We start from the raw sequence: 26,741 nt of genomic DNA, 5'->3' as shown, positions 1-26,741 counted from the left end.
CGGGTGGTGGCGTCAGCAGCGGCGCGCCCGCTGTAAAGAGGAAAGCCGGTTGCTCGGGGAGTCAGGAAGAAAGGGAAAGAATCTAACACGGAAGTGGTGGCGTCTGGGGCGCAGGTGGAGGCGGCGACTCGGACGTCTGAGACTGGAACCCCGCTTTGAGGGGTGGGGGCATACGGGTAGACGTCCGCTTTATGCGACCTACATGAAGTGCAGGAGTGGCTGGACCTCTTTTTTCCCCTGCGAACATCAAAGTGATGGCGCTAGTGATGGCGCTAGGGATGGCGGCAGTTCCTTGGACAGCCCCAGTTAAACTGCGCTCGGGGAGGTGAGTGGGGGAAGGGTGGTTGCTGCTTGGCCTCGTAATTAGGGGTCTGTTCTTACCTTCCAGGGTCTTCGCAGGTGCAGACATATCCGGTTCCTTGAATGGGTCCGAGCCTTCAGGGTCAGGTTGGGGAGTGAGATGGGGAGGAGAGGTCCTTCTCTAGTCTTTAATCTTGCCATCCGCAGGGCTCTCCGCTTGTCATTTCTGTAGGCACTCACGATTCCTGGAGCTATGACTTGTACATTAATGCTTATTAGGGAGGCATTTCATAAATCTTTTAAGAAGAACTTGAATTAACCTGTTCACAACCCCACCTAAAGTTCACCGAAGTACGTATTTAGATCTGAAAGAAGAGTTGGTACTAAAGTGTTTTCTTGAATATTTTCTTTAGTCTTTGCAATCTGTGTGAAGAGCTAGACCATTAAGTTTATGTTGCTCTTGTGTCTTCAGGTTCTCCATATTGATAGACGGGTTTCTAATGAAAATCTTTCAGTGATACTGTGGTACCCACCTCCCAGCCTCAGTCAGACCTAGCTTATGACAAAAGTGAGATGTTTTTCCGTTGTAAGAATCCCCCCCCCTTTTTTTTTCATAGCGAAAAATTGCAAGTGAATAGACAAACTGGTATTGTTCTTATTGTGGTGTCATTGTGAAAGGGGCTGTTTGAGTATAAGGACTCCAGATAGGCTTACTAGAAATTACTGTCTGGTGTAAGAATTAAAAGGAAGCGTGAATGATTGAAAAGAGCTTAGAATCTGTGGAATAAATAACCGAGTTATTTAATTATTTCCTAGAAGAGTAGAAGTTACCCGAGAGAATTCCTTGACAATTTTATTTGGAGATCATTCATTCATTCTTTTTTTTTTTTTTTTAACATGGAATGAGTTCTAATTTTTTAAAAGATTTACTTACTGATTTACATCATGAAAGGCTGACAGACCAGAGCACTGCTCTGGCATTATAATTTTTTTTTTAATTAACTTCTTTATTGGGGAATTAATGTTTTACATTCAACAGTAAATACAACAGTTTGTACATGCATAACATTCCCCAGTTTCCCATTTAACAATACAACCCCCACTATGTCATTTATCATCCTTCATGTATTCTCCCCACCCACCCACCCGGCATTATAATTTTTTAATTCAAGTAAATATAATTGAATAAACGGGATCGAGATGGATAACATTCATCTATATTGCACAAAACATGATGCAATTTCAGTGCAGTGCTCTTCAGAACTCAGCATAAGAAGAACCTACAAACTGAAAAAGGGTTATAGCTATAAATTACTATAACTATAATTATAATACCATTGACTTCAAAATCATGAGTGGATAGCCACTTTCTATCATTTCACTGTCTCAGTAATCAAGACATTTGATTCATAGGTCAAGGAAAATCTTCCCTTAAGGATTCCACATCTTTAGAGAAAGCTTGGACCTTATCATTGAGCAGCCCTAGGTCTTGATTTTGATTGCCATGTATTCATTATGTGACCTTGAATGTGCTGCTTTATTTTTCTCTGAATGTCATATTTCTCATCACTGAAATGGAGATGATGCCTATCTCCATCCAATATATAGGAGATAGTTAATGGAGCTATGAAACTAATTGGTATTAGCGTCTCATGTTAGCAAGGAGATATTTCAAGTAGGCTTTTAATGGTTTCATTTAAAGTGAAATTAGTTTGAATCAGTACATTTCTTCAAATATTAAAATATGTATTTTTTGCTTTTGTTAGTATGTTTTCACAGTTTCATTTGTTTTGGTTCACTATTTGCAAAATGCAGTGTCTTCATTCATAGTCTTTTGAGGAAAGCAGATATTCAAATAATATGTACAAAATGATAGTGCAGTAATGAAATGAGTATAACATGTTAGCAAAATTGTTAGGTTGTATAAGATAATGTAGCTCTTAAAAAGAAAATCACTGGGAGTCTGGCGGTAGCGCAGTGGGTTAAGTGCACAACGTGGCGAGAAGTGCAAGGACCAGAGTAAGGATCCTGGTTCGAGCCCTTGGCTCCCCACCTGCAGGGGAGTCGCTTCACAGGAGGTGAAGAAGATCTGCAAGTGTCTATCTTTCTCTCCCCCTCTCTATCTTCCCCTCCTCTTTCCATTTCTCTCTGTCCTATCCAACAACAACAATATCAATAACAATAATAAGTACAATAATAATAACAAGGGCAATAAAAGGGCAAATATTTTTTAAAAAATTTAAATCACTGATGTAGCTGTCAGAATATCCAAAAGGATTTATTTATTATTAACAGTGGATGTCTTATAGGAGTGGATAATTGATTGAACTCACTAAAAATGAAGCCAAGGTTGCAGATGAGCTTTACTTTGTTATAGTCATTCACATATATTCTTGGTCACAAATAGGGTGAGAATGTTATTATTTTATTAATTCTAGTGATTATTAGCTATATAAATAATAGTATATATAAAAAAATAATAATATATGTATACGTAATTTCAAGAGAGCCAGTTTATCCAAGAGGCAGGTCAGTATTGTTTTGTGGAAAGATTTCTTAAAATGCCTATATAATAGAATAGAATATATACTTAAATGTAAAAATCATTAATCCTGTAAAAGGTTGGAAGAGAGTATAAGGGCAACAAGGAATAAAAGGGAGTGTAAAATTAGCAGCAAAATAATGAAAAAATAATATTGAAGGCAGTTTAGAAATACGAAGATTGTTATATCCCTGGAATTATCTTGAATTTACCAGTCTGTTTATTTCTAGGGTAAATAATAACTTTCACATAGAAAAACTTTCTAAGATGTGACAAGGGATATAGTAAAAATCCTAACAGTTCCCCTGGCTTCATACTGCCAGTATTAATTTTTGTCTTGTCTTGTAGGGAATCCTTACAAGACAGATCTAAAAAGTCACTCTTATCAGTGAAAAATCCAAGACCCATAAGAGTTGTGATTTTGTTCAAGGTCACACCTTTACCAATTTCAGAGCTAGAAACAGAAACTGGGTCCTTACTTTCTGATCCAGTGTAGTCTAACACACAGTGGGAGCCTGCCTCAAACCTGGTGCATGCACATGGCAAAGTAACACACTGTCCAAGTAAGCTACTTCACTAGATTCATGGGCCTTTAACAGTTTTTTGAGTTCTCTTTCAGGCTACATTGCTCTAATAAGAATAAAAGGATTGCAGGGCTATATGCCAAAATGTCTAATTTGATTATCCCTGGGTGACTGAATTAGGGGTATTTTTTTTCCTTCTTTTTAAACTTTTCTATTTCATACATCTTACCATGAAAAAATATTCTTATAGTAAAAATAATACAAATTGGAAGAAAAAATACAACTGTCAAGTCTTTATTTCCTAAAGAGATAGAATGATTTATCAGAAACATTCTCATTTCTAAGATTATATAAAGTCCTTCCACTATATATATGAATTTTTAAAATTTTTTATATTTATTTTCCATTTTGTTGCCCTTGTTTTTCATTGTTGTTGTATTTATTATTGTTGTTCTTATTGATGTTGTCGTTGTTGGATAGGACAGAGAGAAAGACGGGGAGAGAAAGACACCTGCAAACCTGCTTCACCACCTGTGAAGCAACTCCCCTACAGGTGGGGAGCTGAGGGCTCGAACTGGGATCATTATGCTGGTCCTTGAACTTTGAACCACTTGAGCTTAACCCGCTGCGCTACCACCCGACTCCCTGCGCTACCACCCGACTCCCGTATTTTTTTTTTTTTAAGCTTCCAGGATTATCACTGAGGCTCAGTGACTGCACTATGAATCCACTGCTCCTGGAAGCCATTTTTTCCATTTTGTTGCCCTTGCTATTGTTGTTGGATAGGACAGAGAGAAATGCAGAGAAGAAGGGAAGACAGAGTGGGGAGAAAGAAAGATAAATACCTGTAGACCTGCTTCATCGCTTGTGAAGTGGGGAGCCAGGGACTGGAACCAGGATCCTTACTCTAGTCCTTATGTTAAGGAGCCTGGTTCCAGCCCCTGGCTCCCCACCTGCAGGGGGTTCGCTTCACAAGTGGTGAAGCAGGTCTGTAGGTATCTATCTTTCTCTCCCCACTCTCTATCTTTCCCTCCTCTCCTATCCAACAACAATGACAGCAGTAATAACAATAATGATAAACAAAAAGGGAAAAACTAGCCTCCAGGAGCAGTGGATTCGTAGTGCAGGCACCAAGCCCCAGTGATAACCCTGGAGGCAAAATAATAATAATAATAAATTTTATTTATTATTGGATAGAGACAGAAATCGAGAGGGGAGGGAGCAATAGGGAGAGAGACAGAGAGACACCTGCAGCCCTTCTCCACCACTTCAGAAGCTTTCCCCCTACAGGTAGGGACAAGGGGCTTGAAACTGGGTCATTGCACACTGTAGCATGTGCGCTTAATGAGGTGTGTCACCGCGTGGTCCCTAAATTAACTTTTTCAGTGATTAGTTCCTGGACCTTTATTTTAGCTTAAAAAAAAAAAAAACTTAGGGAATATGCAGTCATTTTCATATTAACCCAAGTTAATTTTTTCCCAAATTTGTTCCACTAAAAACAATTATGGAACAAGAGAGATAGCATAATGATTATGCCAATAAACTTGGAATTTGAGGCTCTAAGGTCCCAAGTTCAATGCCCTATACCACCATTGGCCAGAGCTCAGCTGTGCTATTAAAAAAAAAAGCATAGGGAGTCGGGCGGTAGCTCAGCGGGTTAAGTACACATGGCACAAAGTGCAAGGACTGGCATAAGGATCCTGGTTCAAGCCCCCCGATCCCCCAGCTCCCCACCTGCAGGGGAGTCGCTTCACAGGCGGTGAAGCAGGTCTGCAGGTGTCTATCTTTCTCTCCCCCTCTCGGTCTTCCCCTCCTCTCTCCATTTCTCTCTGCCCTATCTAACAACAATGACATCAATAACTACAACAATAATAAAATAATAAATAAAAGCATATATATTAATAATAACTATGGAGGAACCCAGTGGTGGCACACCCAGTTGAGCGTATATATCACCTTGTACAAAGACTCAACCAGGTTCAAGTCCCTGGTCTCCACCTGCAGTCAGGAACCTTCAGAAGAGGTGAAACAGTGCCGTAGGCATCTGTCTCTCCTCTGCCTCCCTCTGCTCTCAATTTATAGGTCTCTATCCAAAGTAAATAAATAATATAAATAATAGAATATTGTAAATACAGAAAACTAAAAAGTGTGAGTTATATAAAACTGACACAGATTTCTTTTTTCGTTTTATTTAGAGACAAGGCAGAGAGAGAAACGAAGACATCATGGCACCAGCTCAGTCCTTGCACACATCAAAACACCACACTATCCAACAGTCATGGCACATTTTTGCATTAAAAAATAACATCAAAAAAAAAAAAAGGTAGTCGGGCGGTAGTACAGCAGGTTAAGCGCACATGGTGCAAAGCACAAGGACCAGCACAATGATCCGGGTTCAAGCCCCCGGCTTCTCACCTGCAGGGGAGTCACTTCACGGGCAGTGAAGTAGGTCTGCAGGTGTCTGTCTTTCTCTCCCCCTGTCTGTCTTCCTCTCTTCTCTCCATTTCTCTCTGTCCTAACAATGAGAACAACAATAATAACTACAACAACAACAAAAAATAACATCAGCCCAGTATTTTGCTGGCTCAAGTCTCATTTTTTATTTAGTTTTTTTTTTCTTTTTTCTTTTTTTTTGTCTCCCCACCACCCTTTAAACTCAGCTCTAGCTGTTGATGGTGCCAGGGATTGCACTCGGATCCTTTCACAAGCAAGTCTTGTCTCCCCAGTCCTTAATTAAGCAGGTTTCTTAACTGAAAGACCTCATGGAATTTTTTGGTAAATATATATTACAATCTTTTAGAAGAAAAGCAGTTCCCAAACTTACTTGACAAGAAAATACTCATTTCACATCCTGGAAGGTGGCACAGTGTATAAGTGTTGGACCCTCAAGTATTAAGGTCCAGAGTTCAGTCTCCAGTAGTGCATGTGTCAGCATGATGCTCTGGTTTGTTCATTCTCCTACTCCCTCTTCCCCTTCTCTCCCCCTCCCCCTTCCTCTCTCATTGATAATTAAATTTTAAAGAAAAGAAAATAACTTATTTCTTTAGAATATCTGTTAACATCTTTTAGAATTTATGTCTACAGCAGTATAGAATGAATAACACTAGCATAAGCAACTATATTTAGGAAAATAAGTGGGAAAAGTGGGGAGAAGAAATGAGGGTCTGCCAGTACCGATCAGTGAGTTCTTTTAAAAACTCTAGTGAGGGAGTCAGGCAGTAGTGCAGCAGGTTAAGCACACATGGCATTAAAGTGCAAGGACTGGCCTAAGGATCCCAGTTCGAGCCCCTGGCTCCCCACCTGCAGGGGAGTTGCTTCACAGACGGTGAAGCAGGTCTGCAGGTGTCTATCTTTCTCTCCCCCTCTCTGTCTTCCCCTCCTCTCTCCATTTCTCTGTGTCCTATCCAAAAATGACATCAATAACAACAATAGTAATAACTACAACAACAATTAAAAAACAAGGGCAACAAAAGGGAAAATAAATATAAAAAAATTATTTTAAAAAAACCTATTGAAGGGGCCAGGCAGTGGCACACCTTGTTAAGCACTCACATTATAGTGTACAAGGACCCAGGTTCAAGTGCCTGATCCCCACCTACAGGGGGAAAGCTTAATGAGTGGTAAGCAGGGCTGCAGGTGTCTCTGTCTCTCTTCCTCTCTGTCTCCCCATCCTCTCTCAAGCTCTGTCTCTGTCCAATAATAAATAAATAAAAGCACTTAAAAATTTTTTGTGAAGTACCTTGAGCCCTGGTTGGTTGGAATGGAAAAAATAATAATTTGGGGGTAGCGCAGCGGATTAAGCACACATGGTGCAAAGTGCAAGGATCCCGGTTTGAGCCCCAGCTCCCCACCTACAGGGGGTCGCTTCATAGGTGGTAAAGCATGTCTGCAGGTGTCTGTCATTCCCCCTGTCTTCCCCTCTCCATTTCTCTCTGTCCTATCCAGCAACATCAGTAACAATAATAATAACCACAACAATGATAAAAGCAAGAGCAACAAAAAGGAAAATAAAGAAAATATTTTTTAAAAAATAATAATTTAAAATATTTATTTACCAGAAAATAAATCCTTATTGCTTAAAAAAGAGTAGTTTGTGAATTTTTCTCCCACAAAAAAATCATCTGTTTTTTCCTCTTAACATTTTAATAAATTCCTTTATCCTCTACAGTCCAGTATATTAATATTTCATTTGTAGAACCTAAATATTTCCACACTATCCAACTCAAATATCAGACCATGATCAAATCTCAAGAACTGTAACTCACAAAATCCAATTCAAATACCACATTTCATGGTCAGAATGCTTTCAAAGTCTGTTGGCCCCAACATGATGGCAGGTAAACTTTGGGATAATGAACTTACTAAGGAAATTCTCAAAATAAGTAATGTATTTGTGACTTGTTTGTACAGTTAATTATTAGTATAGAATCAAACTGATTTTAATTTTGGTTTTTCCATGAATTCTAGCATCAGCTTTGTAGCTATAGTAGTTGTCCAAGGAACAGTGTGTGTGTGTATGTGTGTATACAGTAATATTCTGTTATCCAGTATTACAGAGAATGTAAATGAGTTTTCCAGATAAATAAAGTTTATTTCTCCCATCCAAGTACTAACCAGGCCCAACACAGCTTAGGGTTAGGGTTAGGGTCTGATCCAAGATCAGACGAGATGGGGCGTGTTCAGGGTGGTATGGCCATAGACAAAGTTTATTTCTAATTACATTGGCTTAACAGATCTATGTAGAAATCCTCAATTAAAAGTTACCTTCCTGGCCTCATTTAACAAGACCAACTAAATGTTATTTAAATCTTTCATTAGTGTACAGTGACTGCATTGGGTGTTCAATTTTTTGTTTGTTTACCAGAGCACTCACTGCTCAGCTCTGGCTTGTGGGGGATAGGGGGGAGATAGGGGGTTGAGCCTAGGACTCTGGAGCCTCAGGCATGAGAGTCTCTTTGCATAACCATTATGCAGTCTGCCCTCTGCCTGGGTGTTCAGTTATTACTGTTAACTGTGATTGGTGGTAGAACATGAGACCAAATGGCTACTGAGTCTGGCAACTTGCTTTCTTGAAAAGGGCTTTTATATAAACAATAACTGTCATTGTGTACTCCCTGGGGCAGTATGCCTTCATAAAAAATTAATACTGAGTCAAGAGCATAACAGTCTTTTCCCAAGTGATTCTTTCATACTTCTTTTTAGCTTTTCAGAATTGATGAAATATTGACAGCTCACTTGGATAGTGTGCTGCTTTGCCAGGTGTGTGACCCAGGTTTAAGCCCCTACTGCATTAAAGGAAGCTTTGGTGCTGAGTCTCTATCTCTCCCTCCCTCCCTATCTGCCTTTCTATCTAAAAGGGGAAAAGAATCTTTTTCAGCTGTCAACAAAGCTCTTTGATTTGTCAGCACCTTTTCGAAGTGTCATCTTTGATTTTTGTACAAGATAAAAAATGATAGTTAAATAACTTATCTTTTTTTATCCAGGAATTGAACCTAGGACTAGAACCTGTGCTATCTCCCTACCTCTTTTTTTTAAGTATCCTTTTCATTTTTTTATTTTATTTTTTAATATTTATTTTATTTATTTATTCCCTTTTGTTGCCCTTGTTGTTTTATTGTTGTAGTTATTGTTGTTGTCGTTGTTGGATAGGACAGAGAGAAATGGAGAGAGGAGGGGAAGACAGAGAGGAGGAGAGAAAGATAGACACCTGCAGACCTGCTTCACCGCCTGTGAAGCGACTCCCCTGCAGGTGGGGAGCCGGGAGCTCGAACCGGGATCCTAATGCCGGTCCTTGTGCTTTGCGCCACCTGTGCTTAACCCGCTGGGCTATAGCCCGACTCCCTCTCCCCACCTCTTATCATTTATGTCTATCTCATTTGTATACGGTTCTAAGCATTAAGGCTATTTGAAAGGATTTACAAACCTACATGTTTTACAGTCACATGTCCTAGTAAAGGCGAGACACTAAATCATATTTTTAAACTTTAGTTTTTTTTTTATTATTTGTTGCCCTTGTTTTATTGTTGTTGATGATGTTGTTGTTATTGGATAGGGCAGAGAGAAATGGAGAGAGATAGGGGAGAGAAAAGAGTTCACCACCTGTGAAGTGAACCACCTGTGGATGGGAAGCCAGGGGCTCGAACTGGGATCCTTATGCTGGTCCTTGTGCTTCGCACTACTGCCCACCCCCTTAACGTTAGTTTTTAAAAATATAGCAGAAATAATTTGGACAGCTGGGAAGATGATTCAGCGGGTAGAATGCAGGAATGCATAAGGCCTTTACTCAGTCTCTGATAACACATACTACTCTGAGATACTTACCTGTCTCTCATATAAATAAATAACTTCTTCTTTAAAAAGCAAAAGGGTTTTTTTGTTCACACATAACGTTTGTTAATTTTGTTGAGAGTCACATGTCTGGCTTTTTTATGAATTTTACTTTAGATGAGGGAGATGTACAATGGAATATACCTGATTTGTACATTTGAAGCCCCAGAGATCCCATATCTGTCTTTAGCACCACCATACGCCAGAGCTGAGCAGTGTTCTGGTCTCTGTCTCTTAAATAAATACATACTTTTAAAAAAAAGATAAAACATTTGTTAAGGTGTTACCTATTACCATGAAGTTATCAATTAAATATTTTGTCTTAATATATCTATTCAGTAGCTTCTAAGAGCCACTTGTTATCCCAGCAAAGGTCATCTCATTTAGATGAAATTTTTGTCAAAGTATGTAATTCATCTCAAATAACCAGCAACTTTAGTATTTTGCTGTGAATTGACAAGCCCTGGTGTGTGATGAAACCTCCTTAACTGTGTCTGTTTACAAAGTGCTGTAAAATAAAATTCTCACTTATTTAAGATAATAAAACCCAGAAACCTATGCCAGCAACATATTAGTTAAATTATACTGACAGTAAACAAAGAATGGAGAGGGTTGCTTTTTGGAACTCTCACTCTTCCCATAAAAACAACTTGGGGGTGGGGTGAGGCCCTGGCGGTAGCCTACCTGGTTAGCAGCACATAGTACAAAGCGCAAGGACCTGCGCAAGGATACCGGTTCAAGCGCCCCCCCCTTCCCGCTCCCCACCTACAGCGTGGTCGCTTCAGCTTCACTAGTGGTGAAGCAGGTCTGCAGGTATCTGTCTCTGTCTCCCCTTCCTCTCTCAGTTCTTTGCCCTATACAGTAAAATGGGGAAAAGTGGCCTCCGGGAGCAGTGCATTTGCAGTGCTGGCACCGAGCCGCAGCAATAGCCCTGGAGACAAAAAAAAACATAGTTCTGGAGAGAACATCATAGTTGTGCAAAAGACTTTCCTGCCCGAGGCCTTGAGGTCCCAAGTTCACTCTCCAGAAGCAACATAAACTAGAGCTGAGTGGCGTTCTGGTCTTTTCCTGTATCTCAGCATATAAAATCAATAAATAAATAAAATGTAAAAAAAAAACCCCAACATGCCAGGGGCAAGGGTGGTGGCATACCCAGTAAGATTTGCACATGTTACACTGTGCATAGACTTGGGTTCAAACCCTCTATCCTCACCTGCAGGGAGGGGGACACACAGATCCTTAAATATCTTTCTCTGTTTTATAAGGTTATTTATTTTACTTTTTTTTCCAATTTTTTAAAAATTTAATTTTATTTTTTCCCTTTTGTTGCCCTTGTTGCTTATCATTGTTGTCTTTGTTGTTGTTGTCGTTGTTGCTGTCGCCATTGTAGGATAAGACAGAAATAGAGAGAGGAAGGGAAATCAGAGAGGGGAAGAGAAAGATAAATAGACACCTGCAGACCTGCTTCACTGCCTGTGAAGCGAACCCTCTGCAGGTGGGGAGCCTAGGGCTCAAACCGGGATCCTTAAGCTGGTCCTTGCGCTTTATGCCATGTGCGCTTAACCCGCTGTGCCACCGCCCGGCACCCATTTATTTTACTTTTATGAGAGAAAAGAGGGCCCTGCTTAGCTCTGACTTGTCATGGTACCAGAAATTGGTATACAACCTATACTCTTAACAAGTCAAGCTGTCTCCGTGTCCTCATTTCTATTGTAGAGTGAATGAAATGCAGTGCCTTCTGGAAGCTGGAAGCTGCCAGGCAAGGGCTGAGGAGCTTCTCTGCATACAGGGGTGGCCCCAGCTTTTTGTCAGAGGATTCCCACATATGAACATCTCGGTTTTTTTTCTCCTTAGCCATTCTGTTTCTACAGCAGTGTTTTTCCTTCCCCTACTGGGAGTATAAGTCTAGCTGCTGAAGTTCTAGGAGCTGGATGGGAAAATGAAGCAGCTGGGAACTTAAATTTAGTCCTAAGTTTTCTTCATCTGCCCTTGGCTGTGTTTACTATTCCAAGATCCAGATCTCTCAGTTCATTTTCTCCAAATAATAACTATCCCCTCTCCTTGAGGTGTGAGACTAAGAACTGGAAATAACTAACAGCTTTTATGCAAATCTTGGAACTGCCTGACTATATATTTTTAACCCTGTTCTACACCTATATATTCTTGCTCTTTTTTTTAAATCTTTATTTATTGGATAGAGACAGCCAGAAATTGAGAGGATGGGGGAAGACAGAGAAGGAGAGAGAGAGGGAGAGGGAGGGAGAGCTACAGCACTGCATCACCACTTGCAAAGCTTTCCTCTTACAGGTGGGGACCAGGGGCTCAAACCTAGGTCTTTGCGCATTGTAACGTGCACTCAACCAAGTACACTGCCCCCCCCCCCCACACACACACACACGTTCTGTAGTACCTTAGTGACTCTGGGTTTTGGACTTTGCCTGCTCTATTGGCTTCCTTCTTATCTATGTTGCCTCTGTGCCTAGCTAGTGTCATCTGTAATTGACAGCTGAGTCAGTATCACTTTTTTTTTTTTTTTGCCTCCAGGGTTATTGCTGGGGCTCGGTGTCGGTGCCTGCACTATGAATCCACTGCCCCTGTGGCCATTTTTTCTTTTTGGATAGGACAGAGAAAAATTGAGAAATAGAGAGGGTGAAAGAAAGATAGACCTGTCACTGCTTGTGAGGTGACCTCCTTGCAGGTGGGGAGCTGGAAGCTCGAACCAGGATTCTTGCGAGGCGAGGGTCCTTGTGCTTCATACTATGTGCACTTAACTCAGTGTGCCACCGCCCGGCCCCCTAGCTGACATTTCACCATTTGTAATTTGTCCTCATGTTTTATGATTCAAGCTATAAGGTACTGAAGGTTCTTTTCCCCCCTAGCGGTGGGGGCCTCCCATGTGCATAGTTCACTGTTCCAGCCACTTTTTCCTTCAGAGAGAGAGAGACAGAGAAAGAGAAGTGCCTTGGTATCCTAGTTTCCCTGGGTGGATATAGCACTTGCCATGTAGTGCATAGGCTCAACCTTCAGCCAAGTTTATGGCAAGGTACATGCCCTACCAGCTGAGTTATTTGAACCCAAGATTTGTGGGGTCTTTGTTGTTTTATTTATAGGGGAAAGAGAGAGAGAGGAGAGATGCCTGCAGCACTACTTCACTGATTATAAAGCCTACACACACTCAAACTCCTCAAGCATGATGTGTGCATTGAGTTCCTGGTTTGTGTTTTCATGTCTGTCTGTCTCTCTCTCTCTCTCTTTTTTTTTTTTTTGTTTGGGTTGATCTCTGAGGGTAGGATAAAGCAGAAAGATTTTTCACTTATTTTCAAACCAAATAATTATTTCTTTAGTTACATCAGGACAAAAAGCTTCATTTCAAGAGGAGATGGCATGTGAAGGTGATCTGGCTGCGACATCTGTCACCCCATTGATCGCCAGGGTTGATTCAGCTGATCTGGCTGGCTAGGCGGGTGTCCCCTTTCTCCCTCACCACTCCATGTGCATCCCTCCCGAAGCTGCGTGTTCAGTCGACGGTCTTCCCCGAATAGAGACGGACGACCGGTCTTCAGTCAAGGGTATACGAGTAGCTCCGCTTCCCTGCTAGAACCTCCAAACAAGCTGTCAAGGGGAGATAAAGTTACACTACTCATTAAGAAATTTAGTCATGGGTGTCGGGCGGTTGTGCAGCGGGTTAAGCGTACATTGCACAAAGCGCAAGAACCGGCGTAAGGATCCCGGTTTGAGCCCCCGGCTCCCCACCTGCAGGGGTGTCACTTCACAGGTGGCGAAGTAGGTCTGCAGATGTCTGTCTTTCACTCCCCCTCTGTCTTCCCCTACTCTCTCCATTTCTCTCTGTCCTATCTAACAATGACAACGACATCAATTATAACAACAATAATAACCAACAATAAAGCAACAAGGGGAAAATAAATAATACATTTAAAAAAAGAAATTCAGTCATGGAAAGCAGCAGCTACAATTAAAGAAAGCACTAGAATCACCAAAAGATTTATAGGAAACTTAATTATTTTTGAAGACAGAACTTGAGAGAGAAATTGAAGCAGGCCCTGTGGTAAAAATGGGAATGTCATCAAAGAGGTAGAAGGGCAGGGGAGGTGGTTGAGTGGTTCAGTGGGTAAAGCCTATTCCTTACTTGCGTGAGACCCTGTGTTTGATCCCTAGCAGCACAGGACAGCAAATAGAACAGGTACTGGTAGAAGTAGTAGAACTCCATAGATGATAGAGCACTGCCTTGGGTGTGTGTGTGTCACTCTCATAAAGTTATAAAAAAATTGGGCCAGGGAGGCAGATTGATGTCCGATTATATGCACAGGGCTCTAGGGTAAGTCATGGCGCTTCAAAATTAAAGAATAGCTGGGCAGATAGCTTAGTAGCTAGAGTACATTCTTTGTATGCAGGAAACCTTGACTTTGATCCTAGGCACCATATGTGGTAGAGTGGAGAGGTGTTCTGGTCTCTACCTCATAAAATAGATAAATTAATTAAAACCTTTTTTGTTATTTTGTTTTTCAAGCCAGGATCTCATATGTGCATAATTTCACCATTCCCAGGCCACTTTCTTCACCCACACTTAGAGATAGAGAGTGAAATAGAGGGAGAAACACCACAGCACCAAAACTACTCTCAGTGTCATAACACTCCCATGTGGTACAGAGACTGAAACCTGGGCTACATGCATTGCAAGGCAGGTGCCCTACCCAGTGAGATACTCCTTGGGCCCTACATAGAGAGCTTAATTCAGATTTAGAAAGAATACAGAAGTGATGCAATTTAGAGGTAGCAAAAAGGCAAAATGAATAGATAAAGTTGGTCATACAGCTAATTACTATTTTTTTATTTATTTTTAATAAATACAAGAACCAGACATTTCAAACCTTAAAGGGTATGTTTTCCACCCTATTGTGCAGAATTTTAAAAAAATTTTTACTTACTTATTTTCCCTTTAGTTGCCCTTGTTATCTTTTTATTATTGTTGTAGTTATTATTGTTGTTATTGATGTCGTCGTTGTTAGATAGGACAGAGAAATGGAGAGAGGAGGGTAAGACAGAGAGGGGAAGAGAAAGATAGACACCTGCAGACCTGCTTCACCACCTGTGAAGCGACTCCCATGAAGATGGGGAACCTGGGACTCGAACTGGGATCCTTACACTGGTCCTTGTGTTTTGTGCCACATGTCCTTAACCTGCTGCGATACCGCCCGACTCCCAAGAATTTTTTTTAATGTTTATTTTATTTATTCCCTTTTGTTGTCCTTGTTTTATTTATTTTTTTAATACTTATTTATTCCCTTTTGTTGCCCTTGTTGTTTTATTGTTGTGGTCGTTGTTGGATAGGACAGAGAGAAATGGAGAGAAAGATAGACACCTGCAGATATGCTTCACAGCTTGTGGAGTGACCCCCTGCAGGTGGGGAGGGGCCGCTCAAACTGGGATCCTAACACCGGTCCTTGCACTTTGCACCACGTGTGCTTAACCCGCTGCACTACCGCCTGACTCCCTGTTGTGCAGAATTTAAAGAACAACTTAATACCACTATAAAATTATCTGCTTGGGTTTTCTGTATTTTGTCTTGGAAAAATTAAAATACAAACTCTTAGTAACAAATAAATGTCTCTTCTATTCAATGGTTGTCATACTCTGCAGTCTGTTTGGTTTTTGCTAGTGATATAGTCATCCCACAGCCAAAGTCTATTTTTGAATATAATATAAGGGTAGTGGGCTGAGGAACTAGCACGATACTGTGTAAAAAGAATTTCATTTCTGGGAGTGAGGCAGTAGCGCAGCGGGTTAAGCGCACGTGGTGCGAAGCGCAAGGACCATCCTAAGGATCCCGATTTGAGCCCCTGGCTCCCCACCTACAGGGGAGTCGTTTCACAAGTGATGAAGCAGGTCTGCAGGTGTCTATTTTTCTCTCCCCCCTCTGTCTTCCCCTCCTCTTTCCATTTCTTTCTGCCCTATCCAACAACGACGACGACATCAGTAACAACAATAATAACTACAACAAGGGCACCAAAAGGGAATAAGTAAGTAAGTAAATAAATAAATATTTAAAAAACTATATTTAAAAAAAATTCATTTATTGGGCACCAAAAGTCCTAAGTTCAACCCCCAGCACCATCATAAGCTAGAGCTAGCTGAGCAGTGATTTGGTAAATTTTTTAAAATGAGGGTTCTAAGTAATGTCTGTTTCAAAATTAGATTAAAAGATATTTTATCCTATGAATTTCAGATGATTATATATCAGCATGTTCATTTCGTCAAAATAAGTATAATCAATAGATGTGATAAACTCTTTAGAAATGAGTGTTTTATATAGCAAGTTTGCATCATTAGCTTATACTTTTTTTTTAACATTTTTTTAATTTTATTTATTGATTCATGAGAAATGATAGAAGAGGGAGAAAGAACCAGACATCACTCTGGCACATGTGCTACCGGGGATTGAACTCAGGACCTCATGCTTGAGAGTCCAATGCCTTATCCACTGCGCCACCTCCCGGACCACAAGCTTACACTTTGGTGTTTACCTGCCAATCAATCATATTTGCCACTGCAAAAATCCTACTGCTTTGAAAACTGACTCAAATATCTCTAGACATGAACTTTGACTATTGGAATTGTTACTAAATCTCTAATGTAATCAGAATGTTCAATGTAACTGCTTTTTTGGTCACATAATGTAAATTAATTTGTAAAACCTGAGATTATAGAACCTCTCCTCCTGTTTTGAATTTAAATCTTAGTCTTAAGAATTTTTAGGAAAATTCCATATATGACTGCTGATCATTACTTTTTTCCTTCATAAAACTTAGTTATTTTGCATTGTGAATTCTTGTCATAGAGAAGACATTACCCAATAGAAATTTATCTGCTTGTTCTTGGGAGCCTGGCCAGTAGCACAGCAGGTTAAGTGCAGGTGGCGAAAAGCATAAGGACCAGCATAAGGATCCTGGTTCGAGCCCCCAGCTCCCCACCTGCAGAGGGGTCACTTCAGAAGTGATGAAGTAGGTCTGCAGGTATCTTTCTTTCTCTCCCCCTCTCTGTCTTCCCCTCCTCTCTCCATTTCTCTCTGTCCTATCCAACAACAGCATCAATAACAACAATAATAACTATAACAATAAAATAGCAAGGGCAGGGAATAAATATTTAAAAAAGAAATTTATCTGCTTTTTAAAAGTCATAAGGAAATATGTATGAGTAAGATACCAAGTGTTTATCCAGTCTCCTCCCCCCCCCTTTTTTTTTTCTAAAAAGTACTCCTGGGGTTCAGACAGTGCAATGGGTTAAGCACACATGGCACAAAGCGCAAGAACCAGCGTTAAGGATCTGGGTTCAAGCCTCCGGTTCCCCACCTGCAGAGGGGTCACTTCACAGGCAGTAAAGCAGGTCTACAGGTGTCTGTCTTTCTCTCCCCTCATCTGGCTTCCCCTCCCCTCTCGATTTCTCTGTCCTATCCAACATCACCAATAACAATAATAATGGCAATATAGGTAACAAAAATGGGGGGGACAGCCTCCAGGAGCAGTGGAGTTATAGTGCAGGCACTGAGCCTCAGTGATAACCCTGGAGGCAAAAAATAAATAAATAAAATACTCCTTAACTGAAAATAAAATTGACCAGTTATTTAAGTGAGTTAACTGGATTGCATTGAGAATGAATGCTGGCATTCCTAATATTTGGTGGTGGTTGTTTAAGAAATTTTTATGCTCTGGAAGCTGATACAGTGTAAGATGACAGAGCTTACAAGCACAGGGCCCTGGGTTCATTTCCTAACATTACGTTGAGGAAGGAAATTAATTAGTTACCGAAAAGGAACTACATGGCATTAAGAAATGATTAGTCTTTGCTAAAGCAGTTTAAGGGAGAACAGAGTATTCTAGAACTGTCTTTCAAGTTATCTAGTACTCTTCCTTTGCTAAGTATGCTTTTTCATCTTGTATCTGGTTTGGGGCTTAATATAAACACTACGATGTGAGCAACCAATGATTAATGCTTTCCCCCCCCCCCCCTTAGATATATCCAGAAAGTGCCCAGAAGAAACTGCCTGCCGGAAAAACTGAAAAAGCAGCATTTATAATACTGGAATTTGTGGATAATTTGTTAAAATGGCAGAAAGTAATAGTGAAAATGTAGATGTAAGACCTAAAACTAGTCGGAGTAGAAGTGCTGACAGAAAGGATGGTTATGTGTGGAGTGGAAAGAAGTTATCATGGTCGAAGAAGAGTGAGAGTTGTTCAGATGCTGAAGCAGTGAATGCTATAGACAAAACTGAAGTCTCATTAAGGAGTCAAGAAAGAAAGCACAGCTGTTCATCCATTGAGTTGGATCTAGATCATTCCTGTGGGCATAGATTTTTAGGCCGATCTCTCAAACAGAAGCTGCAAGATGCAGTGGGGCAATGTTTCCCAATAAAGAATTGCAGTAGTCGGCATTCTTCAGGGCTTCCATCTAAAAGAAAAATCCATATCAGTGAACTCATGTTAGATAAGTGTCCTTTCCCACCTCGATCGGATTTAGCATTTAGGTGGCATTTTATTAAACAACACACTGCTCCTATAAGTCCCAGATCAGATGACTGGGGAAGCACAGACTTATCTCAGAGTGACTTGAGAGATGGTCAACTACAGCAAAGAGAGAATATGGAAGAAGATGTAAGCTGTTTCTCACATGCCAATGCTCAGCCCTGTGTCATAAACACCAACAGTGCTTCGTGTAGAGGTGGTTCTGTGGCTAATTCTGTGATGAACCTGGTTTCAAGTAACAGCATGGAAGACAGTGATACGGATTCAGATGATGAAATTATAACACTTTGCACAAGTTCCAGGAAGAGAAACAAACTCAAGTGGGAAATGGATGAAGAAATCCTGCAGTTGGAAACACCTCCTAAGTACCATACCCAGATTGATTATGTTCATTGTCTTGTGCCAGACCTCCTTCAAATCAATAATAATCCATGTTACTGGGGAGTTATGGATAAATATGCAGCTGAAGCTCTACTAGAAGGAAAACCAGAGGGTACCTTTTTACTTCGAGACTCAGCACAGGAAGACTATTTATTCTCTGTCAGTTTTAGACGCTATAGTCGTTCTCTTCATGCTAGAATTGAACAATGGAATCACAACTTTAGTTTTGATGCACATGATCCTTGTGTCTTCCATTCTCCTGACATTACTGGGCTCCTAGAACATTATAAGGATCCAAGTGCCTGTATGTTCTTTGAGCCACTTTTATCTACTCCTTTAATTCGGACTTTTCCCTTTTCTCTGCAGCATATATGCAGAACAGTTATTTGTAACTGTACAACTTATGATGGCATTGATGCCCTTCCAGTTCCTCCTTCTATGAAATTATATCTGAAGGAATATCATTATAAATCAAAAGTTAGAGTACTCAGGATTGATGCACCAGAACAGTGCCAGGAAAGGGCAGGAATGTTGAAATGATTAATTTTCATTTAGAACTTTATTTTTCTTAGTATAGCACTTTGGATTTTCCTACAAGGGTAGTGGGAATCTGAAATAAACTTCTGCCCTAAACTTTATTCCCAGAATAGTTTTTTTGTTTGTTTGGATACACTAATTATTTAAGGTTATATACACTGAGTTAGTGGACATTTCTAACAGGTGTTTAGTTTTTGTTTTTACCATGTATATTTTACAGTTGCTTTTTTAAAAATTTTCTTAATTATAGTTTACAATAGTTTGGTAGGTTTTGCAAACATAGCTAAATAAAACTGTTCCCTTTTTTTGTTTTGTTTTGTTGTTGCTATGTTAATTCATGCTTTTAGCATTCCTACATAGATAATATAGTTTTCCCATCCCCCTTTGTTTTAAAGTTCCTTAGCGAAGCTAAGTCTGTTGTAACTCACAATTCATATTAATGTAATTGACATTTGTAATTTACTAATAGGGGTGTTAAAGTTAAACAAAATGACTTAAAATCAAACTTGATGTTTTTTTTTAAGACATTAACTATAATGTAGCATTACTAAATTTGATCAATCAGTTTAGTAAGAATCAAATGAGAACATGAAATTTTGAAGGTGAATTTATTCTAGTACAAAATGTGTCATCAAGGTAATTATTCCTTGAATCAATTAGTCAGGAAAAATTAGCATTTTTCAGAATATAAATACATTGCTCTCTCACTGGAAACTTAAAAAATAATGGTGACATTAATAACTAGTACTTATTAAAAGTACTAAAACAAATGGGGACTTTTCTTCATTTATGAATGAATTTTACTTCTAATTAGCTTTTATAGAAACTGAATTTGTTACTTTGGGAAATGCCATACTTTATAAATAGCCACATATTCCCTTTAGTAAGTAATCAAAAAATTCAAAAAGTAAACCTGAATCTCAGTCTTTAGTAATCTCAGTGTTTGAGATCTTCAAGTTTTAAATTATTTTTATTTTCCAAGTTAGCATATTTTATTGTGGCTTCAAAAAAAAAAAAGGAAAATCTGAAATCTAAGAAGTATATACTGAATAGTGGGCACCTGGGATAGTATCTTATTTTATTTTTAAACTTTTTTATTTGTTTAGTTTGATAGGACAGAGAGAAAATGAGGGGGAAGCAGGGTAGAGGATGAGAGACAGAGACACCTGAAGCATTGCTTTACTGCTTGTGAAGCTTTCTCCCTGTAGGTGGGGGGTAGGGGCTTAAACCCAGGTCCTTGCACATAGTAACTTGTGCATTTAACCAGGTGTGCCACCACCCATTCCCTGGGGTAATATTTTAAATTTACTATTCCAAGAACAGGGAAACATTTTTAGAAGCATCATTAACCTAATATCCTAAAGATTAATGGAGTGTTATCCAACTCCCTTTTTTTCAAAGAATAATTCTTGAGGCAGTTTCTTCAGGTATGCTGTCTACCCCTTTGTATTAATTGGCATTTTAAATATCATAGTCATTGATTTCTTGATGCTAGTTTAGCTTTAGTAGGGAGCCACCTCTCTCTGTATTGAAAGAACTTTTACTCTTAATTTCCAAGTTAAAACTGATGTTTCTTAAGTATTACTGTTTTTATACTGAGATAAAGTTTCTCTTTTCTGCAGATACACAGTTAACATAAAATGACATTTTTCAAATAGCTATCAATTATAAAATTAAAAAATTAATAAAATTTGTTACAGTTATCTTCTAGCTTTTTTTTCTCAGTGATCTCAACTTGATGAGGGGTGGCTACAAAGTGGCACCTCTTTTTAACAGTGATGAGGCTTAAACTGTCACACCCACCAGTGTCCAGGTAAATAATCTCTTCTAAAGATGAGATTTCCGTCTTAACAAATGTAGGAAAGTCTCATACTACCTCATCTTTATTGTGGCGCTTTTGTAGATCACTGAGAAGCCTATCTTATCTACCAGTATAACACTTCCTAAATAGTCCACCTTTCATGAGAGGAAATAATATGGTAAGAGTCTACCCGTCATTATAGTTTTTATCAGAATTTGATAATGGGATTTTTTTTGTTTCTGTGAAACAATTATTTTAAATATTTTCTTTTAAAAATAACTTTTTATTAGAACAGAAAAAACCTAAGGGATAACTAGCTAACTATTCTGTTAAAGTGTAATTTTATAAAGAAAAAATATAATCGTGTCTTTTTGTAATAGTTAAAGTTAGTGTTTCTATGAAAATCAAGATCTAAGTAGCCTTTCATATATTCAAACTGGTTGCTTGTGATATATTTTCTCTGGTTTTCATATTTTTTTCAACTTCAAGGTATTTAGTAGCTGTTAACATTTTCAAAATACTGCCATATATATCCTTGAAGTAGAGATCTAATACATAAAAGCAGGGAATAGACTCGTTTACCTGAAGTGTTTTATATTTTTCCTTTGGTATTTCCTACAGTGAAAAGAAATCTGGAAAGTAAAAATATAAAGACTGGAGAAGAGAATTGTGTACCAGGAAAGAAAAGAAGTGTTCAATACTTTCTGAAAGTATTGAATATTAAGGGGCTAGAATTTAGAAAGGTTGACCCCTTTCTCAGTGACTTTGTGAGGACACATTTAGGAAAACATTCAGTAATCAGGAACGAACTCATTAAGAAATATTGAAAATGTCTATTGGAATGTATAAATAAAATGAATAAATTCTGATAACATGGGAAGATGTAACAGTTTGACACTGGGCATATGAAAAGTGTGAACTTCAGAGTTCAGAAAGCAGTCAGCATGGTGGAAATGCTTAAGCCTTATTGGTGGGGGAGGGGGAGATGATGGTTCTAGAAGAAACAAGATAAAATATTTAAATTAAGAAGTTAGGCATTACCTCAGGGAAAAGCCTTGACAGTGAAAGGAAACTACATAATTGCTAATAGCTAGTCTGGACCAGACACTTAACTGCGCTTTGGGAGTCATCCAACACTAGAGATAAACTTGACTTTTATTTCTCTTTGATGCTTTTCAGTACATACCCCTTCTTTTTTTCTTTTTTCTTTTTTTTATTTTTTTTTTAGCTACAGCATCCTGATTCATACTACAATATGCTGAATGGATTTTCTCTGTGAGCATTTTTATATGAAGAGTCATATGTGATCTTTTATATAATCATACCATTTACTTAAATAATTCATAGAGGGGATGGTTTAATTCAAAGGAAGACCTAATAGATTAAAGGAAGCTGTTAGTCAGGCTGTGGCGAGATTTGTTGATTTGGCGATCAGACCTGTGTTCTTTTCCTGAATTTCAGCTAACAGCAAACTGTGGTCAAAGAATGACTTTCAGTTAAAGTTTCTGCTTATCATAAATAATATAAAGAATATATTAGTGATTAGAAACTCTTTAAAAAGTAGAATAGATGTAGCAAATAAGATTTGTATCATTATGCAAAGTCCATTTTTTGTTAAAGAAAAAGTCATAATTTATTCATGAGCCAAAGCCATTAAGATAAATCAGGTTATCAGCTTCCTGTTTCTGTGAAGTTTGGATCATTTTATAGATCCACCTAATAGAGAGCTTCCTTCCTATGAAAAACCTTGAGACCAAACTCTCTTATGAATATACTCTTTTTTTTTAAAAGATTTTATTTATTCATGAGGAAGACAGGAGGAGAGAGAGAGAAAGAACCAGACATCACTCTGGTACACGTGCTGCCGGAGATTGAACTCGGGACCTCCTGCTTGAGAGTCCAGTGCTTTATCCACTGTGCCACCTCCCGGACCACAATGAATATACTCTTTAATAAGTTTTCACTAAAAATCTTTTTTTTTCTTTTTTTTTTATTCCCTTTTGTTGCCCTTGTTGTTTTATTGTTGTAGTTATTATTGTTGTTGTCGTTGTTGGATAGGACAGAGAAAAATGGAGAGAGGAGGGGAAGACAGAGAGGAGGAGAGAAAGATAGACATCTGCAGACCTGCTTCACCACCTGTGAAGCGACTCCCCTGCAGGTGGGGAGCCGAGGTTCGAACCGGGATCCTTATGCCGGTCCTTGTGCTTTGCGCCACCTGCGCTTGACCCGCTGCGCTACAGCCGACTCCCTTCACTAAAAATCTTATCACTTTTAACTATAAACAGAGTCAGATAGGTTGCGTATTCATTTTGGTAGAGCAGATTTCACAGAAATACAAACCTAATTAAAAGACATTCCTGCATACAACACAAGCAAAACAGTGTTTAAATGTAAAAATAGCCTATGTGTTAGGTAATCTAATGCCCAAATAAATAAAAGGCTTTAAAAGTTCCTACTTTGGAAAAAATAATCTTTATAGTTTCGGTTTTACTATAACTAGCTTTACATTCTTTTTTTAAAATTATTTCTAAAGAATGAACTGAAAGCACAAAGTTTTGTTTGGTTTTTTTTTTTTTTACTTTTAATGATATAGAACAACACAAGAGTTGATTCTATAATATATTCAGATATTGGACACAATAGAAATAACCTTAAAATACATTGACTTCTAAAAAGATGTAACCTGTTGGCTATAATTAGATGGAAAGGGATTTAAGGGATGTGAAGTGTATGATAAACAAGTCTACATTTTATTTACTTTCAGTTTTTGAATAACCCTAAATCTTTCTTTGCCTTCCTTCCTAACATATAAAATATAGATAATAATACTTGTCACTTGACTTCCTGGAGGTTAGTTCTTCAGTGAATAGGTGACCCTTGGAGCAGACTTGAAAATAATGGCTGTATAGTTGTGAAGCACTAATGTAATGATATGTCTTTAAAGCACCCCCTTAGTGAACTCTGCAGATCCACATTCACTTCCCTTAGTCTGTAATAAGCTTTCTTGGCTTAATTTGACAATAGAGATAACTGTTCAATTTGAATTTATGGTTTAGACTCTGCAATTAGATGAACAGTTGCAATTTCCTACCCTTAATAAGGTCTGTGTAAAATTGATGTTTCCCTAAGTTATTTTAAAAGTTGATTACATTTGCAGGAAGTAAAGATAATCACTTTTGCTATAACCAAATTTCAGCTTTCAGACTTGAGATTGTAAAACTCATGGAGATTTACTTAAATTACGCTGACTTTGCTTGAGTTGAATAAATTCTGAATAAGCCAAGTATGAACTTGATATATACTTGAATACCGAAAGGTTAAGTAGTAACTACACAAAGCTATTAATTTCTTGCTGTATGATCCACCACTTACCCAAAAAGTAAACTGTCTCTTTTTATTTCTAATCCTAGAGTTGAATGTTTTTCTTGGATGGGAGTTTAAATAAATTGTTCTAAAGCTTCATTTCTTCTTAATTAAAACTTATTTTATAAAACCCAAAGGCTATGTATTTTGATTTAAAAATTTTTTTAATATTTTTATTTCTTTATTGGGGGATTAATGTTTTATAGTGACAGTAAAAACAGTAGTTTGTACATGCATAACATTTTTCAGTTTTCCATATAACAATACAACCCACACTAGGTCCTCTGCCATCATGTTCCAGGACCTGAACCCTCTCCCCCACCCACCCCAGAGTCTTTTACTTTTGTGCAATACAACATAAATATTATCAGATAGAGATAGAAACTGGCAGGGCAAGGGGAGGTAGGAGAGACAGAGAGACACCTGCAGCCCTGTTTCACCCCTTGTGAAACTTACCCTCTGTAGGTGGGGGCCAGGGGCTTGAACCTGGGTCCTTCTGCTCTGTAATGTGTGCACTCAACCAGGTGTGCCACCTTGCACCTCTTTTTAAAATTGTTTATCCTCACATGCAAATTTAACTTAGAGGGGAGTAGGACGGTAGTGCAGCAGGTTAAGTGCAGGTGGCACAAAGCACATGGACCGGCTTAAGGATCGGTTCGAGCCCCCAGCTCCTCACCTGCAGAGGAGTCGCTTCACAGGCGGTGAAGCAGGTCTGCAGGTTTCTGCCTTTCTCTCCTCTGTCTTCTCTCCATTTCTCTCTGTCCTATCTAACAACGACGTCAATAACAACAATAAAACAAGGGGAGTGGAGCAGTCACGTGGAGGGTTAAGCACACGTGAGGCAAAGGGCAAGGGTGGGCCTAAGAATCCCCGTTTGAGGGAGTTGGGTGGTAGCGCAGCGGGTTAAGCGCAGGTGGTGCAAAGTGCAAGGACCAGCATAAAGATCCTGGTTCGAGCCCCGGGCTCCCCACCTGCAGGGGAGTCGCTTGACAGGCGGTGAAGCAGGTCTGCAGGTGTCTGTCTCTCGGCCCCCTCTGTCTTCCCCTCCTCTTTCCATTTCTCTCTGTCCTATCCAACAAGGACAATAATAACTACGACAATAAAAAAGGGAATAAATAGAAATTTTAAAAATTTAACTTAGAATCTGAAAAGAAAATTCATCAGTGTCCTCGCATACCTTTTATAGTACTGTCAGTTGAATCTCATGAAGCACATACAAGAAAGTGATAATATATACAAAATAGTTATTTAAGGGGGAACATTTAACCAAGTATAAAGTAGAGTGGAATAGGAGGAGGAAGTCATTACACACTGCAAATCTGGCATCTATGTAAAAATGTAAGTATTGGTAGAGTGGGCTTCACAATGCAGTGGAAATCAGAAAAAGAACTAGAGAGGAAGTTCCGCCAAGCAAAGGTTACCTGTATAGAGGCCCATACTGGACAGTAATGGCCCAGCTCTAGAACTCACCTGCATAATCACTGCCAGCACTTGCAGTAACAGTGAAAAGTTGTAGGCTGTCAAAGACAAGATCAGCCTAAGTTGAATAAGGCACTGGCACGATTTTTTTTTTTCCACACAAGAAACACATACACACACACAAAGCCCAGTACTGAAAATAATAACTGAGGATAACATTTAAACTAAGCAATGATGCAAAAAATAAGCAAAAAAATTTAATAAATGAGCTTAGGACACTAGCAGATAACTGCTTTCTGTTCACAGCCTTCTCAGGGCAGGGTAACTGGTTAACGCTAGTCATTTTCCATAGGCATGCCTTTCCCAGAGATTTCTCTATTTTTTATTAGTGATTTAATAATGAGTTACAAAATTATGAGATAATGGGTACAACTCCACACTGTTCCCACCACCAGAGTTCTGAATCACCAATCCCTTCATTGTAAGCTACATAAGGTTACAGATATGGGTTAACTGTTCTTTCTACAACTAATTGTCTATATATAATTGCCCATTTTTTAAAGGTCCCCCCCTTTTTTTTTTGCCTTCAGGATTATCCCTGGGGCTCAGTGCCAACACTATGAATCCACTGTTCCTGGAGGCTATTTTTCCCATTTTATTGCCCTTGTTGTGGTTGTTATTGTTGTTATAGACGTTGTTGCTGTTGGATAGGACAGAGAGATGATGTTGGATAGGATGTTGGGTAGATGTTGGATAGGATCGAGAGATGGGGAAGACAGGAGGAGAGAAAGATAGACACCTGCAGACCTGCTTCAGCGACACCTCCCCCCCCACCCCCCGCCGGTGGAGAGCTGGGGGCTCCAACTGGGATCCTTAAGCTGGTCCTTGCACTTTAAGCCATGTGCACTTAACCTGCTGCGCTACCACCCAGCCCCTAATGGTCCCATTTTCTAAGTCACGCATACACCTATTACTACATCCAAATGTTCCTCCTTTTTTCCTCTTCCCTC

General features: G+C 39.2%; 1 protein-coding gene across 1 annotated transcript; it reads left to right on the top strand.

The window, feature by feature from the left end:
* The first annotated feature begins 20 nt into the window (after positions 1-20).
* Positions 21-24,448, top strand: SOCS4 (suppressor of cytokine signaling 4). Its single transcript, XM_007527377.3, has 2 exons — positions 21-325; positions 17,722-24,448. Exon 2 carries the CDS (start codon positions 17,814-17,816, stop codon positions 19,149-19,151), a length of 1,338 nt encoding a protein of 445 aa, XP_007527439.1. The 5' UTR covers positions 21-325; positions 17,722-17,813; the 3' UTR covers positions 19,152-24,448.
* The last annotated feature ends 2,293 nt before the right edge of the window (positions 24,449-26,741 follow it).

The sequence above is a fragment of the Erinaceus europaeus genome, chromosome 16 (assembly GCF_950295315.1).
Source record: "Erinaceus europaeus chromosome 16, mEriEur2.1, whole genome shotgun sequence".
Lineage (NCBI taxonomy): Eukaryota > Metazoa > Chordata > Mammalia > Eulipotyphla > Erinaceidae > Erinaceus > Erinaceus europaeus.
The sequence above is the reverse complement of the archived record's forward strand: the minus strand, read 5'-3'. Positions and strand labels throughout refer to the sequence as shown.

What these genes read in the sequence shown, in the direction of transcription:
- SOCS4 (XM_007527377.3), top strand. Translation starts at nt 17,814, where the DNA reads ATGGCAGAAAGTAATAGTGAAAATGTAGATGTAAGACCTAAAACTAGT.